Source organism: Sus scrofa, chromosome 17, assembly GCF_054392235.1.
Source record: "Sus scrofa isolate SSC_HxYL_T2T_F1_AM1 chromosome 17, Sscrofa_HxYL_maternal_Yorkshire_Landrace_v2.0, whole genome shotgun sequence".
In the NCBI taxonomy this organism is placed as follows: domain Eukaryota; kingdom Metazoa; phylum Chordata; class Mammalia; order Artiodactyla; family Suidae; genus Sus; species Sus scrofa.
The window spans coordinates 41,525,049-41,540,265 of record NC_139399.1 but is presented as its reverse complement, the minus strand read 5'-3'; the positions used below and the strand labels follow the sequence as shown (position 1 = coordinate 41,540,265).

Genomic DNA, 15,217 nt, shown 5'->3' with positions numbered 1-15,217 from the left:
GTTCCTTAACCCACTGAGCCACAGCAGGAACTCCCCCCGCCCCCGCCACCCCCTGCTCAGTTTCATCCTCACCCCAGTTCCCATCCTAGGCTCACCCCAGTCCCACTCTCTAGTACCACCTCCCACCACCTGCCTGGCACATCATCAGCCTCCAGCTGCTCTTTAGGGCCAAATGAAAGAGGCTGCAATAGTGACAAGTTAGGTTCCTGCCCTTGATGAGCTCAAGGTCTTGTGGGGACAAGGAATCAACATCAAGGAAACACACACACACTCACATTTGCTTGTAGCAGTAAGTGCTGTGAGGGAAATGAGCTGCAAACGGGAAATAAGAAGGAGGAAGATGTCATGCTGGACGGGGTGGTCTGGGGAGGCATCTTGAAGGAAATGGTTAAGTAGGCTTGGCTGGATGTGTGTGGCCCAGGTGTGTACAGAGCAGGGTCACTTTAAGGGGTGGGGCATGAGAAGAGGGAGGGGTGCATGGCGGGGACTAAATCCTGCAGGACCCTGACAGGTGAGGAGGTTTCCAGGGGCAGGTCAGGGAACTATCTCCAGTTAGCGCAGAGGCCCCATTCCATTCTGTTAATGTCACAGTGGCTGCTGTAACACATCACTGCAAATCTGGTGGATCAAACAACGGAAATTTATTCTCGCATAGTCTGGATGCCAGAAGTCTGACTTCAGTATCCCTGGGCTGAAATCAAGGTGTCAGGGGGCCGAGCTCCCTCCAGAGGCTCTGGGGAGAATCTGTTCCTTGCTTCTTTGAGTTTCTCACAGCCGCAGGCGTGCTTCGGCTTGTGGACAGATGACTCCCAGCTCTGCCTTTGGGGTCACATTGCTTTCTCCTTCTCTTTCTGTCTCTCCCTCATCAGGACACTTGGGATTGTGATTTAGGTAGGGCCCACCTGGATAATTCCAGACCTCCTCCCCATTTAAAGATCTTTAAGCATGTCCGCGGAGTCCTTTTGGCCGATAAGGTAGCAGTCACAGGTTCCAGGGATTAGGGCTTGGAGGTCTTTTGTGGAAAGACCTTACTCGATTTATTGTACCTACCCTTTCTTCAGATGTCTGGTAATTCATTGATTTATTCAATTCTCAGTGCCTTGGAAACCCTGACAATTGTTTTTTTCCCTTTTTTTGTAATGCGATTGTCTGATTTAAGCTTTGATTGCTGAGGAATCCATTTCAAAGAGGCATCTGCTTCAACGTGTCCATCTCGAATAAAAACGAATCCAGCCCCTTGGCTAGAAAAGAGCCAAGCCTGCAGTGAGGCTTTTTTGTTTAGAGATCTCGGTGGATTCCTTTCTTTCCCTCCCTTCTCCTCCCCTCCCCCTCTCCTCCCCTCCCCTCCCCCTCCCTACCCTTCCTTTATTTCATTCTTTCTTTTTTTCCTGCAGCATATGGAAGTTCATGGGCTAAGGGTCTAATCAGCTGCAGCTGCAGGCCTGCAGCCACAGCAATGCTGGATCTGAGCTGCATCTGTGACGTGCATCACAACTGGCAGCAACAATGGATCCTTAACCCACTGAGTGAGTGAGGCCAGGGATTGGACCTGCATTCTCACAGAGACCAACGTCAGGTCCTTAACCTGCTGAACCACAATGGAAACTCCTTGGTTGATTTCAATAACTGATCATATATCATCTTTTTAATGTGACTCATTTATGAGAAAGATCCTTCATCTTATTTTCTTGAACCCTTAAATAAACTTCACTTTAAAGGATTAAAAATAATCCATCTAAAAATTCAAGTTGCACGCATTGGTGTTGGTTACTATGCAGAGAGAATGTCGTTGGGTATAGTTTTTGGTTTTTTTCTCTGCCTGTGCTTTACATTCCCACGCTTAAGTTTTAAAATCATCAATAAAGAGTGAGCCCATGAAACTATTGATCCCCCCAAAACAGAACCTCAGATACACACACACACACACACACACACACTCTCTCTCTCTCTCTCTCTCTCTCTCTCCCCTAATCTACCTGTGACCTCATTGTGTGGCCCCAGGAGTGCTGTGTAACTCCCAGGTTTTGTAACTTCTATTTCTTCCAATTTCCCTGATGATTATCACTGAAGGGCGTCTTGCAATTATAGTAAGAACGAAAGGGGTGGTTCCGACCACAACACTGGTTATCAGTTCACTGAAACTGGCACAAAACACTCAGAATAGATTAATGGCCCCTTAGGCTTAGTTTAGTTCGAGCTGTTTTTCTGTTTGTTGTAATGAAAAACATCCAGGCTAATCCACTCCCCCACGTAATAGGTACTAGTAAATGTTCTCATGGAAAGAGAAGAGAGTTCGTGTGTACTGAGTGTACACAGAGCACATAGTAAGCCCTGAGGCTGTGTTGAATCGAGTTGTTTCTTCCCAGCCTACGCCAGAGCCACAGCAACGTGGGATCCGAGCTGCATCTGCAACCTGCACCACAGCTCACGGCAATGCTGGATCCTGAACCCACTGAGCAAGGGCAGGGACCGAACCTGCAACCTCATGGTTCCGAGTCAGATTCGTTAACCACTGAGCCACGATGGGAACTCCTCGAATTGTTTCTTGTACACTGCAGAATCCACATTGTTTTCTTCGATGTTCCAAGAGGTGCAGTGACTCATTAGTTACTAATGGCACACAGGGAGGGGATGGGAGCTTCAGGGTTAGAAATCAGGTGAATTCATGCTTTCCTCTATACCAGGGCTTCTTAACCTCAGTACTACTGACACTTTGGGCCAGATAACTCTGCTTTGTGGGGTCTGCTATGTGCATTATAGGATATTTAGCAGCATCCCTCACCTCTACCTGCTAGGTGGCAATAGGACCTTCATTTGCGACAGTTAAAAACATCTCTACACATTGCCACCTATCCCCTGGGGGGCAACGTATCCTCTTCTTGAGAGTTACTGCCCACCATTATGCTGCCCTAGGGGAGGTGGTGGTACAAAGACGTGTCATTTCAGCTCAGAATTGAGCTCAGCGAGCCCACAGAGCAAGTAAGAAGCTGCCTCTATGCCATGGAAGTGGAGATCACTGGTTATCTACTGAAACCAGATGTAGGGATCCCAGAGTTCACCATGAGGCCTGAGGGCATCTGGAGGCTGGAACTGGAAGCAGAGCAACGGCTGGGGAGTCCCAGGCCCTCTTTGACTCAGAGGACCCACTCCAGGGCTGACTCCTCGTTCATCCCTACCCTGTGCCCCATGCTAAGGAGAGCACAGCTCTGCTGGGCCTGCAGTTTTGACGTCTCCTTGTTAAAGGCTCTTCCAGCGGGCAATCAGGGCCAGCAGAAGTGCGGCCAAGGTCACTGCTTTCAGGCCCAGGACTGCAGGTATGAACACAGACAGGAGGCCTGGAGGACACAGAGGAATCTCAGGTAAGGCCCCAGGTGAGCGCCCCCACCGCCCACGCCTCAGTGCCCCCATGGCGAAGTTGGGGCCAGCTTCTGTATAACCTCTGGGATCACATCCTTGCTACACTGGCAGAGATCAAAGACCTCCCTGACCCCTGTCTCAGGCAGGAAGTGCCTTTGTCCCAAATCCCACCCATACCTTTAATCATTTTGGCATCATAATGACAACCTCTGATAACAACGGAAAACTGCTTTTTGTATTGGCTACTCAAGTTCCTCTGTCCCAGGTCCTGAACTAAGCACTTTCTAATTGTTTTATATCATCCTCAAACTAATCTTACAAAGTAGGATAGCAATCCCACTTGTACAAATGAGAAGACAGATCCAGAGTGGAGAAGTGGTTTGCTCAGGGCCACCATTTGGGTCAAGTTAGTGATGGGACCAGATGGTCTGTCTCCCAAGAATGGTTAAGAATGGGACTGAATATCAGGGAGGCTAAGCTCTAGTCCAAACTCCCCTGAGTTATAGGATGCCCTTGAATGCACCTTCAGGTGATGTGACAGGCACAGTTCTGGGTACTTGTTACCTGTGATCCCATTGGCTCGGTATAAAACCCATGATGTAGGCTCTCTGATTCTTATCTCCCTTCCCCCGCTAGTTTACAGAGCAGGGCACCAGAGATTCAAGGAGTGAGGCAGCCTGTCCCCAGTCTGACAGCCAGAAAGAGGCTCAATCCAGGGAGCCTGGCTACAAAGCCAAGGTCTTCAGCACTGTAACGCACAACTTCACAGTGTATCCTTGCTCTAACTCACAGGGAGCTCACTACCTTGCAAGCAAGACTGCCCACTGAAGAGTTAGCACAGACTGTTAGAAAGTCCTTTTTTTGACTGAGCTTTCACATGGTTCTTTGGGGTCTGCTTCTGCAGCTGAGATGGAATCCTGGGCCCTTCCTTAGTGACAGAAGGGCCCTAAAAATCTGGAACTGCTCCCTTCCCACTTCTGGCCCCATTTACTTGTGGGGACCTGGTTAATGCCCCTGGAGGTAGGCACACTTACCTGATGGAAATAACTTGGCTGCATGTTCATTGGTGAATTCTGGCTCTTGGGGAGGAGTGGGCTTTGCTGCAAGAGAGAGAGGCGGTCTCACATTTCCCCTTTCTTTCTATCCCTCCACTTCCTGAGCCCCTGCCTTAGGAACTGGAGTCACTGAGATGAATCTGCAGGTATCTACCTGGGGTGGGGGCCAGAAGTCAAACTTTGTAACTATAAATGAATAGTTAGAGCTGCTTGAGTGTCTCTGGTGTGGGGACCATGTCAGCTTCATTGCAGTATCTGCAGCACTTAGTACAGCATAGAACAGTCAAGAAGCATGCAATAATAGATATTTTTTGAGTCATTAACAGTCTATACAAAATTCCCTGGAGCCAAGAATGGGAAGAGATTAACTCAGCTTGGGAGAAGGAGAAAGTTTCACAGAGGAGCGGCTATTTGTGTTGGGTCTTGAAGGATAAGTAGTAGTTCTCCATAGAGAATGCGAAAGCATTCTAGGCAGAGAAAACAGCTTATGTGAAGGCATTGAGGCTAAGAGGACCAGGCTTATTTGGGACACGGTAAAGAGTTCATTGCGGACCACCTCCCCCTGTGCCCTAACACCTGTCTCACCTTTCACTCTCAGCCTGGTGCCCTGTCCAGATAGGTACTGCCTGTTGTGTTTCCTCTGAAACTTTACACAGTAGTAAGTGCCTGAATCCTCAGTGGAGATGCCATGAAAAAGAATGCTGAAATCGCTGTTGGAGGCCTGGACTGCTGTCACATTGGGGTGGGAGATGCCTCTAAAGTTGTAAATGGCCTCTCGGCTCAGACCAGTCCCCCGAAACCACCTGATGGGTCCTGAGGGACCATTTCCAAGCACCGTGCAGTTCAGGAAGACAGTGTCTCCTGTGGTTGCCAATACCAGCTCCTGGGGTTGGATGATCCAGAGGTCTGGCTCTGTGTCCGTAGGTCCTAAAGGCAAAGAGAGGACTGTTGTTCCTTCTTATCCTCCACAGTCTGCTCATTTCCTCCTTCGCATCTTCCCCCTTTCCCTTCCCTGATTTTTTTCACTCAGACACTCCCTCCCACATTCCATCATTATTCATCGGCTGATTCACTCAGTAAAGAAGTGGCTAGTACCTACTATGTGCTGCTACTAGGACTAGGGAAAGGGAAGCTCAGCAAGACACACAAATGTCCTGCCCTGGATAAGTTCTCAGTCTGGTGATGGAGACAGTCCAGAAACCCCTCTGAGGCTGGAAACCCAGAGGACTGCAGGACCAAGAGAAGGCATCTGTCACAGCTTGGAAGGAGTCAGAGAAGACTTCCTGAAATGCTTACCTGAAGTTACAATGAGCCCCCCACCTTCACACTTATCCCAATACATGCATACAGTTACCCTCCATCTCAACCATGTACAGGGTGGTTTCACAAACATCCATTCTTCTGTTTCATCACTTGGAGGATCCTTGTAGTAGGAATTATATTGCCTGTGTTACGAGTTAAGTACTTGAAGGATATAGTGCTGTAGTGCCCGATTTAAGAACATACTTCTTTTGAATAGCAGAGCCAGGACTTGGGTGTCCAGGTCACCACTGGTGCCCTTACAGATGGCATGACTGGTTACTTGGGGAGCTTGGTAGATTAAATGATCAGCCCCTGTTCTTGATCCCTTCTGATGGTGTGGTACCTCCAAACTCTTGCCATGGCCCCATGGTGGCAGGGTGTACTTTCTTGTCTCTTAACTTTGACCTTAGCCACTGTAGCCCATGGGCTGTTAGCAGACAGTATATGAATAGAACCTTGAGACTGTGCTAAGGGCATTGGGACTTGCCTTCTCATACTTCTGCCATCTCCATGAGAAATATACACTCTGGCCAGTCTGGGCCTGGGAATGAGACGTAGAATAGCACCACTCCAGCTGCCTATATATATGTGAGTGAGACATACTAATTGTTGTATGCCACTGAGATTTTTGGGTGTGTAGCATGAGTATGGATAAGGGTAACTGATGCAGGGAGATAGAGCAGAGCAGAGTGCTTGACCTGCAGGACATGATACTCACTCTTCACAAGCACAGAGGTGCCCTCGTCCAGCTTCTTTTCTGCGTGCCCACTCAAGCCATCAAACTTCACACAGTGGTAGGTTCCAGCATGCTCCCTGGTGACGTTGTGGATATAGATGGAATAGTCACAGTTAAGTGGCTCCATTGTCTTCAGGATCATGGGCATCACCCCGGGGAAGAAGCCATGTCTGAAGTTGTAAATTTCCTTCTGGTCCTTGTTGCTCACCTTGACCCATTTTATCATGTTATCAGTGCAAGAGCCGGTGACTGTACACCTCAGCAGGAGTGTCCCACCTTCTGCCACCAACATGGGACCCTCAGGCTGTAGAACCTGCCCCTCACACCTGTTGCTCTGCTCAGAAGCTCCTATAATACAGGAAGAAAGGCCTCATGCTGGGTAGGAGGCACTTGCAGCCCTGAGAGGCAAGTGTAACACAAACCAAGCATTACCTGGTCAGGAACAATTGCTCAGAACACTGGACAGGGTGCTGTTGGAGAAGGACGTAAAACAGGAGGGGCAGCCAGTTGGAGAGAGAGAACAAGGCTGTTGGATAGAGAACTTATGAGTAACAGATGGCACTTGAGAGATCGCCATAGGCCTGGTACTGCACATATTATCTCATTTACTCCTCTGATGTTCCTTCGAGGTGGGGAACATCATCTTCTTGTCACAACAGAAGATACCCAGAGCCCAGGAAGCTTAGGTGGATTTCTCAGGATTGGTGTTTATTGGGCTGAATTGTGCCTTTGCCCCAAGTTCATATATTGAAATCCTAACCCTCAGTATCTCAGAATGAGACTCTATTTGGAGACAGGGTCTTCTATCTAATAATTAAATTAAAATATTTGGTTCCTAACACACTATAATGGATGTCTTTATAAGGAGAGGAGATTAGGACACAGACATCCACAGAGGGAAACTGTGAAGACATGAGGAGAAGAGAGCTATTTGTGAGCTGAGGACAGAGCCTCAGAAGAAATCAACCTTGCCAACATCTTCATCTTGGACTTCTAGACTCCAGAATTGTGAAAAATAAATTTCTGTTGTTTAAACAAGCAACTTGTGGTACTTTGTTATGGCAGTCCTAGCAAACAAATACATCACCCGCCAAAAAACATGGCAGAGCCAGAATTTAAACACTTGCAGCCTGTTTTTGGAGTCCCTGATCTTACCCCCAAATGCATCACATAAAGTTTATGTTCAGTGCCCTTTCCACCTCCTGTGACTCCTTCAACAAACTGCACACTTGCTAATGCATTATGAAGTGGATCTATTTGGGGGAGAGGTTAAACTGTTGAGTTTACCTTCAAAGTGGGCACAGAGAACGAGGGCCCAGGCATCCCATGGAAGTTCTTCTATATCTGGGTTATCAACATCGTCACAGATACTCCCCCCAAGAACTCTGTGAGGTTCTCTATTTTTGAGAGAAAAACTAATGCTTAGGGAAGTGCAGACACCTGAGGGGAACTATGCATTCAGGAGGTGTCATGGCCAGGATTTGGATTCATTGATTCGAGGTTCTGCTTACCACAAGGTCAATATCTTTGCGCCCTGAGTTTCCCTTCATCTGTGTTTCCTTCAGGGCTTGAGAATAACCTGATCTCTTTCCAAGACTTAAGTCTGCAGTATATCATGATATTTCTCCATTGCAAGTGAGGTGGTGGAGTAGAAATGTGAAGCAAAACATTCCCTTCTAAGAGGACCTGGGGAAAGTTGTGGCATTCTAAGTTCTTTCCCTGCCCATCTTCAGCTGGACATGTGCCATTAGCCACTAGGAACTGCCTCACGGTTGTGACCATGTGACAACTCATGTTCAATTCCAGGCATTCCATTTGCCCTTGGTGTCCTTAGTTCCAAGAAATTCAGCAACACCCACCCCCAAGCAGCATTATTGGAATCAATCAAACCTTGTTCTCTCTAATTATTTCTCACGGTTCTTTCCCTGGCCTCATATATATGCACTGAACTGTGCCCAGCACTCGGCATAGGGCTAAGAATAGTGCCTATTCCCACCTGTCACTGGAAAAATCTCATGATCAACAGGGCAATGGGTAGACTACACAGAAGAAAGTACTCTACCTGGAGAGAAGTGCTCTGGTCCCACTTAGCAAATCTGAAAAGCAAGGCCCCCAAATAATAAAATATAATAATATTCTATTGTGAGGCTTAAAACACATGTATAGTAAAGTTATGGCAACAATAGAATAAGGGATGGGGGTTGGGAATATTGCACCATAATGAAGTTGTTATATTATATATGAATGATATGATATCACTTAAGGTAGATAAATTAAGAGGTATATTATAAACCCTAAAGCAACCACTAAATTACAAAATAAAGAGTTGTAGCTAATAAGCCAATAAAGGAGATAAAATAGCATTATGAAAATATTAAATTACCAACAGAAGACAGAAAAAGAGGAAAAAGGGAACAAAGAACAAGTAGGACAAAATAGGAAATTAATAAATTTAAACCTAATTAAATCAAAAACACTTTAAATGTAAGTGGTCTAAAATTTTTCAGCAAAAGTTAGAGATTGTCCAACTGGATAAAAAAGTAAAATATAACTATATGCTGCTTACAATAAATACACTTTTAATCTAAAGGAACAAATATGTTAAAAGGAGAATTATGGAAAAAGATATGTCACGCTAATACTAATCAAAAGAAAGCTGGAATAGCTATTAAAATCAGATAAAGTAGATTTTGGAGCAAAGACTATCTCCAGGAATAAAGAATGTCATTTGATGATGATAAAGGCAGAAAATAAGAAGACATAAAAAACTCAAACATTTATGTGTCTAATAACAGAATTTCAAAGTATATTAAGCAAAAACCAACAGAACTTCAGAGAGAAAAAACAAGTCTACAGTCAGAGTCTGTAATTTTAATATCCTTACTTCAATAGTTGATAAAACAAGTAGACAGAAAATCAGAAGGAATACAGAAAATTAAAAAACACTATTGGATTTCCCTTGTGGCTCACAACATTAACTACACGTTGTTGCTTCTACAAGTGGCGGTGGCTTGATCCCTGGCTCAGGGAAATTCCATGTGCCGCAGGTGTGGCCACTTAAAAACAAAAACAAAATGAAAACAAACACAAACCCCACTATTAACAACTTAGCCTAATTGACATTTATAGAAAATTATATCCCAAAATTGCAGGATATACAGTTATTTTCAAGTGCACAAGGAACATTTAGCAGGATAGAGCATATGCTGAGTCATAAAAGCCTCAATAAGTTTAAAAGGATTCAAGTCACCAAAAGCATAAACTTCAACCACAATAGAATTAAATTAGTAGAATCAAAAACAGGTGCCTGGAAAACTCCAGATATTTGAAAACAAAATAACATATTTCTAAATAACACACAAGCCAAGACAAACTAAAGGGGAAATTAGAAGGTAATATAAATGGAAATGAAAACACAACATTAAAATTTGTGGCATGCTGCTTAAGCAGGTGGCTATTTATAGCATTAAATGCTTATATTAGGAAAGAAGAAAGGATTTAAATGAATGATCATAGTTTCACCCTAAGAAACTGGAAAAAAAAGCAACTTAAAAGTAAATGAAAGAAAGGAAACCACAAAGATCTGAGTGAAAATCAAAAAAGTAGAAAACCAAAAGCAATAGAGAAAATCAATGGGTATTAAAACTGATACACCTTTAGCCATACTGAAAAGGGAGAGGAGAGAGAGAGAGAGAGAGAGAGAGAGAGAGAGAGAGAGCCATAGATGTCAAGAATGAGAGAGGTGACATCAGTACAGATTTTACAGATATTAAAGGGATAATAAGGCATTATTGTGAACATGTTTTGTGAATATATATATTTGACAATGCAAACAAATTTCTTGAAAATCACAACCAAAGCTACTTCAAGAAGAGATAAGGGGACAGTTCTATTATATTATTGACAACATTTAATTTGTATTAAAAAGTCTCCCATTTTGGAGTTCCCATGGTGGCTCAGTGGTAACGAACCCAACTAATATCCATGAAGACTCCAGTTCAGTCCCTGGCCTTGCTCAGTGGGTTGAGGATATGGCATTGCCGTGAGCTGTGCTATAGGTCTCAGATGCATTTCAGATCCTGCATTGCTGTGGCTGTGGTGTAGACTGGCAACTACAGCTCCAGTTTGACCCCTAGTCTGGGAACTTCCATATGCCACAGGTATGGCCCTAAAAAGACTAAACAAACAACGCCCCCCCCCAACCAAAAACACCTTCCTGCAAAGAAGAGTCCAAACCTTGATAGCTTCACTAGGGAATTCTACCATGTATTTAGATACAACGCCAAAATGATGATCCATAAAAAACAAATTGAGGAGTTCCCGTCATGGCGCAGTGGTTAACGAATCTGACTAGGGACCATGAGGTTGCGGGTTCGGTCCCTGCCCTTGCTCAGTGGGTTCAGGATCCGGCGTTGCCGTGAGCTGTGGTGTAGGTTGTAGATGCGGCTCGGATCCCGCGTTGCTGTGGCTCTGGTGTAGGCCAGAGGCTACAGCTCCGATTCGACCCCTAGCCTGGGAACCGCCATATGCCGCGGGAGCAGCCCAAAGAAATAGCAAAAAGACAAAAAAACAAAAAAACAAATTGATAAAGGAGTTGAAAGGACACTTGTGAAGGAAGAAGAGACAAACCACAGAGTAGGAGCAAATCTTCGCAAAGCATACATCTGATAATAGTTTTGTAACCAGAATATACCAAAAATTCTCCAAACTCAATAAAAAAACCACAATTTAAAAAAAGGAGTTGAACAGAATCTTATCAAAAAAGAATGCAAGTGAACCATCATTACACATTAGGGAAATGCAAATTAAAACCACAATGAGATATTATTACACACATTTTAGAATGACTCAAATCGAACAGATTGACCATACTAAGTGTCGGCAAGGGTGTGGGGGAACTATCCTTATATATTGATGATGAAAATGTCTAATGGCACAACCGTTTTGGAAAACATTTTGGCAGTGTCACAAAGATTAAACATTCACCTACCACATGATCCAATCATTTTATTCTTAGGTATTTTCCCAAGAGAAATGCAAGCATATGTCTGTGCAAAGAACCTTACATGAATGTTCATGGATGTTTTATTTGTAATAGCCCCAAACTGCAAAAAACCCAAACACCTTTCAATAGGTGAATGGGAAAAACAAACTGGCTTATCCATACAGTAGACAGTAATGAAAAGAAATGACTAGTGATATGTACAACAACATGAATGGATCTCAGAATAATTATGGTGAGTAAAAGAAGCCACACAAGAAGTTCCCCTTGTGGCTTAGTGGTTTACGAACCTAACTAGCATCCATGAGGATGCATGTTTGAACACAAGAAGTTCCCCTTGTGGCTTAGTGGTTTACGAACCTAACTAGCATCCATGAGGATGCATGTTTGATGCCAGGGATCAAAATTCTCCCACAAATTCTCAGTGGGTTAAGAATCCGGTTTTGCTGCAAGCTGTGGCATCTACCCAGGATGGGGCTTGGATCCTGCCCTTTGCTGTGGCTGTGGCATAGGCTGGCAGCTGCAGCTCTGATTCAACCCCTAGCCTGGAAACTTCCATATGCCACAGGTGCGGCCCTAAAAAAATAGAAGCCAGGCAAAAAGCGGTATATACCTTATGATGTTTGGAATTCCCATCATGGCTCAGTGGCAACAAGTCTGACTAGTATCCATGAGGACGCAGGTCTGATCCCTGGCCTTGCTCAGTGGGTTAAGGATCCGGTGTTGCCATGAGCTGTGGTTTAGATCACAGACGCGGCTTGGATCTGGCCTTGCTGTGGCTGTGGTGTAGGTTGGTGTCTATAGCTCTGATTCAAGCCCTAGCTTGGGAACCTCCATGTGCCACAGGTATGGCCCTAAAAAAACAAACAAACAAAAAAAAAAAGACAAAAAAAATAGTTCTAGAAAATGTAAATTATTCTACAGTGGTGGGGAGCAGATAAGCAATTGTGGGTGGGGGGAGGGGGAGAAGGAGTGGAAAGGATGAATCACAAGGAGATTTTGTGGGTGTCAGATCTATTCATCATCTTGATTATCTTGGTGATAAGTTCACAAGTGTGAAACACGATCAAGGCTCACACAACGTATCAACTTGAACACCTTGAACGTGTACAGTTTATTGTATGTCAGTTGTACCTCAGTAAAGCTGTTAAAAACGTCACGAAGAAGAAGATTCTGTGTGAGATGAGAAAGGGAGCACGAATGGGAGGAGAGGCAATGGGAGGCGGTGAGGGCTCAGAAAACCTCATGATTCTTATCCCAGTTGAGTCCGTCAGGGTAAGTGAAACTACAGTGAAGAAACAGGAACCTGAGATCTTGCCCTGGGCCCCACACCCTTTCTCACTTTCCTCTTCTTGATTCTCCTTCATGTGGCCACATGGACTTTGGGGAATGTCCTAAAGCTTTGCCCCTACCTTGTCTCTGAAGCTGGGTGGGCCACAGCTCTAGGATTCCTTCCCACCCACTTCCCATCTGCATGCCTTGGCGTTCACGATCACGGTCAAGGGGTTCTCTTTGGGAAGCTTGGTAGAAATCATTATTTTTCAAAAACATTTTGGAGTTCCCACTGTGACTCACTGGGTTAAGAACCTGACATAGACTCTGTGAGGATGCAGGTTTGATCCCTGGCCTTGCTCAGTGGGTTAGGGATCCAGGGTTGCTGCAAGCTGTGGCATAGGTGACAGATGTGGCTCAGACCTCGTGTTGCCGTGGCTGTCGGGTAGGCCCCAGCTTCAGCTCTGATTTGAGCCCCAGCCTGGGCATTTCCATACGCCGTGGGAGTGGCTGTCTAAAAAAACTTTTTTTGAATCTTTTTGGTCCTAATTAGATTAGGTGTATGATTTCCTAGCCTAGTGCTTAACAAGCAGTGGACCCTTAAAATTATTGTGACTAGGAATTACAGCTCATATTTTGCAATAAGGAAATTAGCCTGAAGGAGAGAAGTACCCTAAGTCACAGCCAGTGAGTGAGGGAACATCCAGGTCTGTCTCCACACCTGGGTCCCACTGGGACCTCTCTTGGAGGGGACCATCCTGGAAGACCCAAGATGTGATGAAGAATCTGCATCTCAGTAGGGCCTGGGGCAGAGACCCAGATGGCAGGGAATGGATGAACCCACTGTGAGCCATGTATCTTGCCTAGCAGATCAGAGAACTCTAGGCTCAGAGGAGGAGCTGTATGCAGAAGCCTCAAAGCTCAGGAGCTAAATCAGACTGATTCTGATTTAGAAGAGGCATGAGTATGATAATAATAGCAAACAGTTATTATTTACATTGTGCCAGATATTTACAGGTATTATCTTGTGGAATCCTCCCAACAAAGTCATGAGGTAGCTCTTGGATTAGCCCCATTTTACGGAGCCCGACTGGCTCATAGATGTTTGCTTTGTATGGCTGCACAGGGTTCCATGCTTAGAGGGGCCTCTTGTTTGTCTTAATGTTCTACTGTTGCTGTCTTAAAATTCTTAGTATTTTTTGAACAAAGGTTCAAAGTGTTTTCATTTTGCACTGGGCTGGGCAAATTATGTAGCTGATCCTGGGCTGAGCCTCACTGTTTAAATATTTAATATTTACAGCTTCCCTAGAGAAAGGTCCCGTGAGAGGCTCCTTGTAGAAGAGCTTCTGACATGGGCATACAAGTGTCCAGAACACAGTGGTGTGAGCCCGGAGACTAGGAGCTCATTGTCCCTGTGCTGCCCAAGAAGTTCTGCTCTTCCAGACACTTGATCTTTGTGCTCTGCTAGGATCAGGAAAGTTCTCGGCTCCCCCCTCCTACTCTATCTTGGTGGGGTCAAGCCCTTCCTGGCATCCCTCTCTGGGACCTGTTCTGTCTCAGATCCTACTCACCTGATAGGACAAGGAGCAGTGCCAGCAGCCAGCAGCAGGGAGGTGAGTGAGCCAGGCAGGTAGGGGTGAGCATCACAAGCTGTATGGGGAGTCTTCTGTGGTCCCCTAGACTGGCCACCATTCTTCTCTCCAGTGGGTATTCGAGTCTGACATGGGATACATGGGAAAGTTGTTTTCTGCTTCTTCTGGCCAAGGCTACTTGGAGAAGTGTTTTCACTATAGCAAGACAAGGCTGCTGGTGCAAGAGGAAGCAGCTGGGTGAAGGGGTTTCCGCTTTTGTGTCTAGGCAGTAGTTCCTATAATCACTCTGTCAAAACATTGATGACCTCTCCAAGGCCCTGTCCTGGACCCCTGGGAGGGAGATAAGCATGGCTGTCACAGTGTGCCTCCAAGTTAGCCTGACTTTGGATCAAGAACTGAGTCTGCCTCTTCTTGGTTGTGTGGCCTTTCAGTCATTTGTTATCTTTGAGCCTTTGTTGTTGCCTCATCTGCAAAATTCGGATAGTAGCAATCTCTTTCTAAGAAAGATGTTGTAGGGCTTAGTGCAATGTAAAGGCCACACATATCAGCCATCATTGCTCATAATATGTAGGAACCAGAAGAGGTGACATTTGCTTAAGAAGAAGGGTTTATTATAAAGCCTGTCCTGTGGAGGCCCCCTTTGGCAGTGCAGAGGGGGCACAGACCCCTCTTCCTAAGTGTATAATCATGCAACTCTCTAAACCTCCATTTCCTGGGCTCCAAACATGATACACTCAGATTATGCAAAACTTCGTGTTTATGGCATCTTGATTTTCTGTAACAGATCTAAACTTCCTTGGGACCTCCCATCATGCTGGTTATCAGGAAGGAAAAGCTTAAGTTTGCTAATTAAAGCAATCCCAGGCTCTCCCCATTTCTGACAGCCTCTTTATCTGCATTG

At 45.2% G+C, this 15,217-nt stretch overlaps 1 protein-coding gene across 2 annotated transcripts; it reads right to left on the bottom strand.

Annotated features, from left to right (window-relative positions):
• Nucleotides 1-2,186: 2,186 nt before the first annotated feature.
• SIRPB2 (signal regulatory protein beta 2) lies at nt 2,187-14,496 on the bottom strand. Of its 2 annotated transcripts, XM_021077412.2 has the most exons (6): nt 14,296-14,496; nt 6,883-6,976; nt 6,433-6,798; nt 4,998-5,339; nt 4,392-4,457; nt 2,187-3,335 (listed from the first exon to the last, which is right to left on the bottom strand). In XM_021077412.2, exons 3-6 carry the CDS (start codon nt 6,740-6,742, stop codon nt 3,238-3,240), a joined length of 816 nt encoding a protein of 271 aa, XP_020933071.1. In that variant the 5' UTR covers nt 6,743-6,798; nt 6,883-6,976; nt 14,296-14,496; the 3' UTR covers nt 2,187-3,237. The 2 variants fall into 2 exon arrangements, with proteins under 2 accessions (XP_020933071.1, XP_020933070.1); XM_021077411.2 differs by lacking the exon at nt 6,883-6,976.
• Between the last annotated feature and the right edge of the window lie 721 nt (nt 14,497-15,217).

Bases quoted from the DNA above. Each gene is read 5' to 3' on its own strand.
- SIRPB2 (XM_021077411.2), bottom strand. From the start codon at position 14,416: ATGGTGGCCAGTCTAGGGGACCACAGAAGACTCCCCATACAGCTTGTG. The intron at 6,799-14,295 runs GTGAGTAGGATC...CCTGTATTATAG, and splicing joins ACTGCTCCTTGTCCTATCAG to GAGCTTCTGAGCAGAGCAAC. The intron at 5,340-6,432 runs GTGAGTATCATG...CTTTGCCTTTAG, and splicing joins CACCTCTGTGCTTGTGAAGA to GACCTACGGACACAGAGCCA.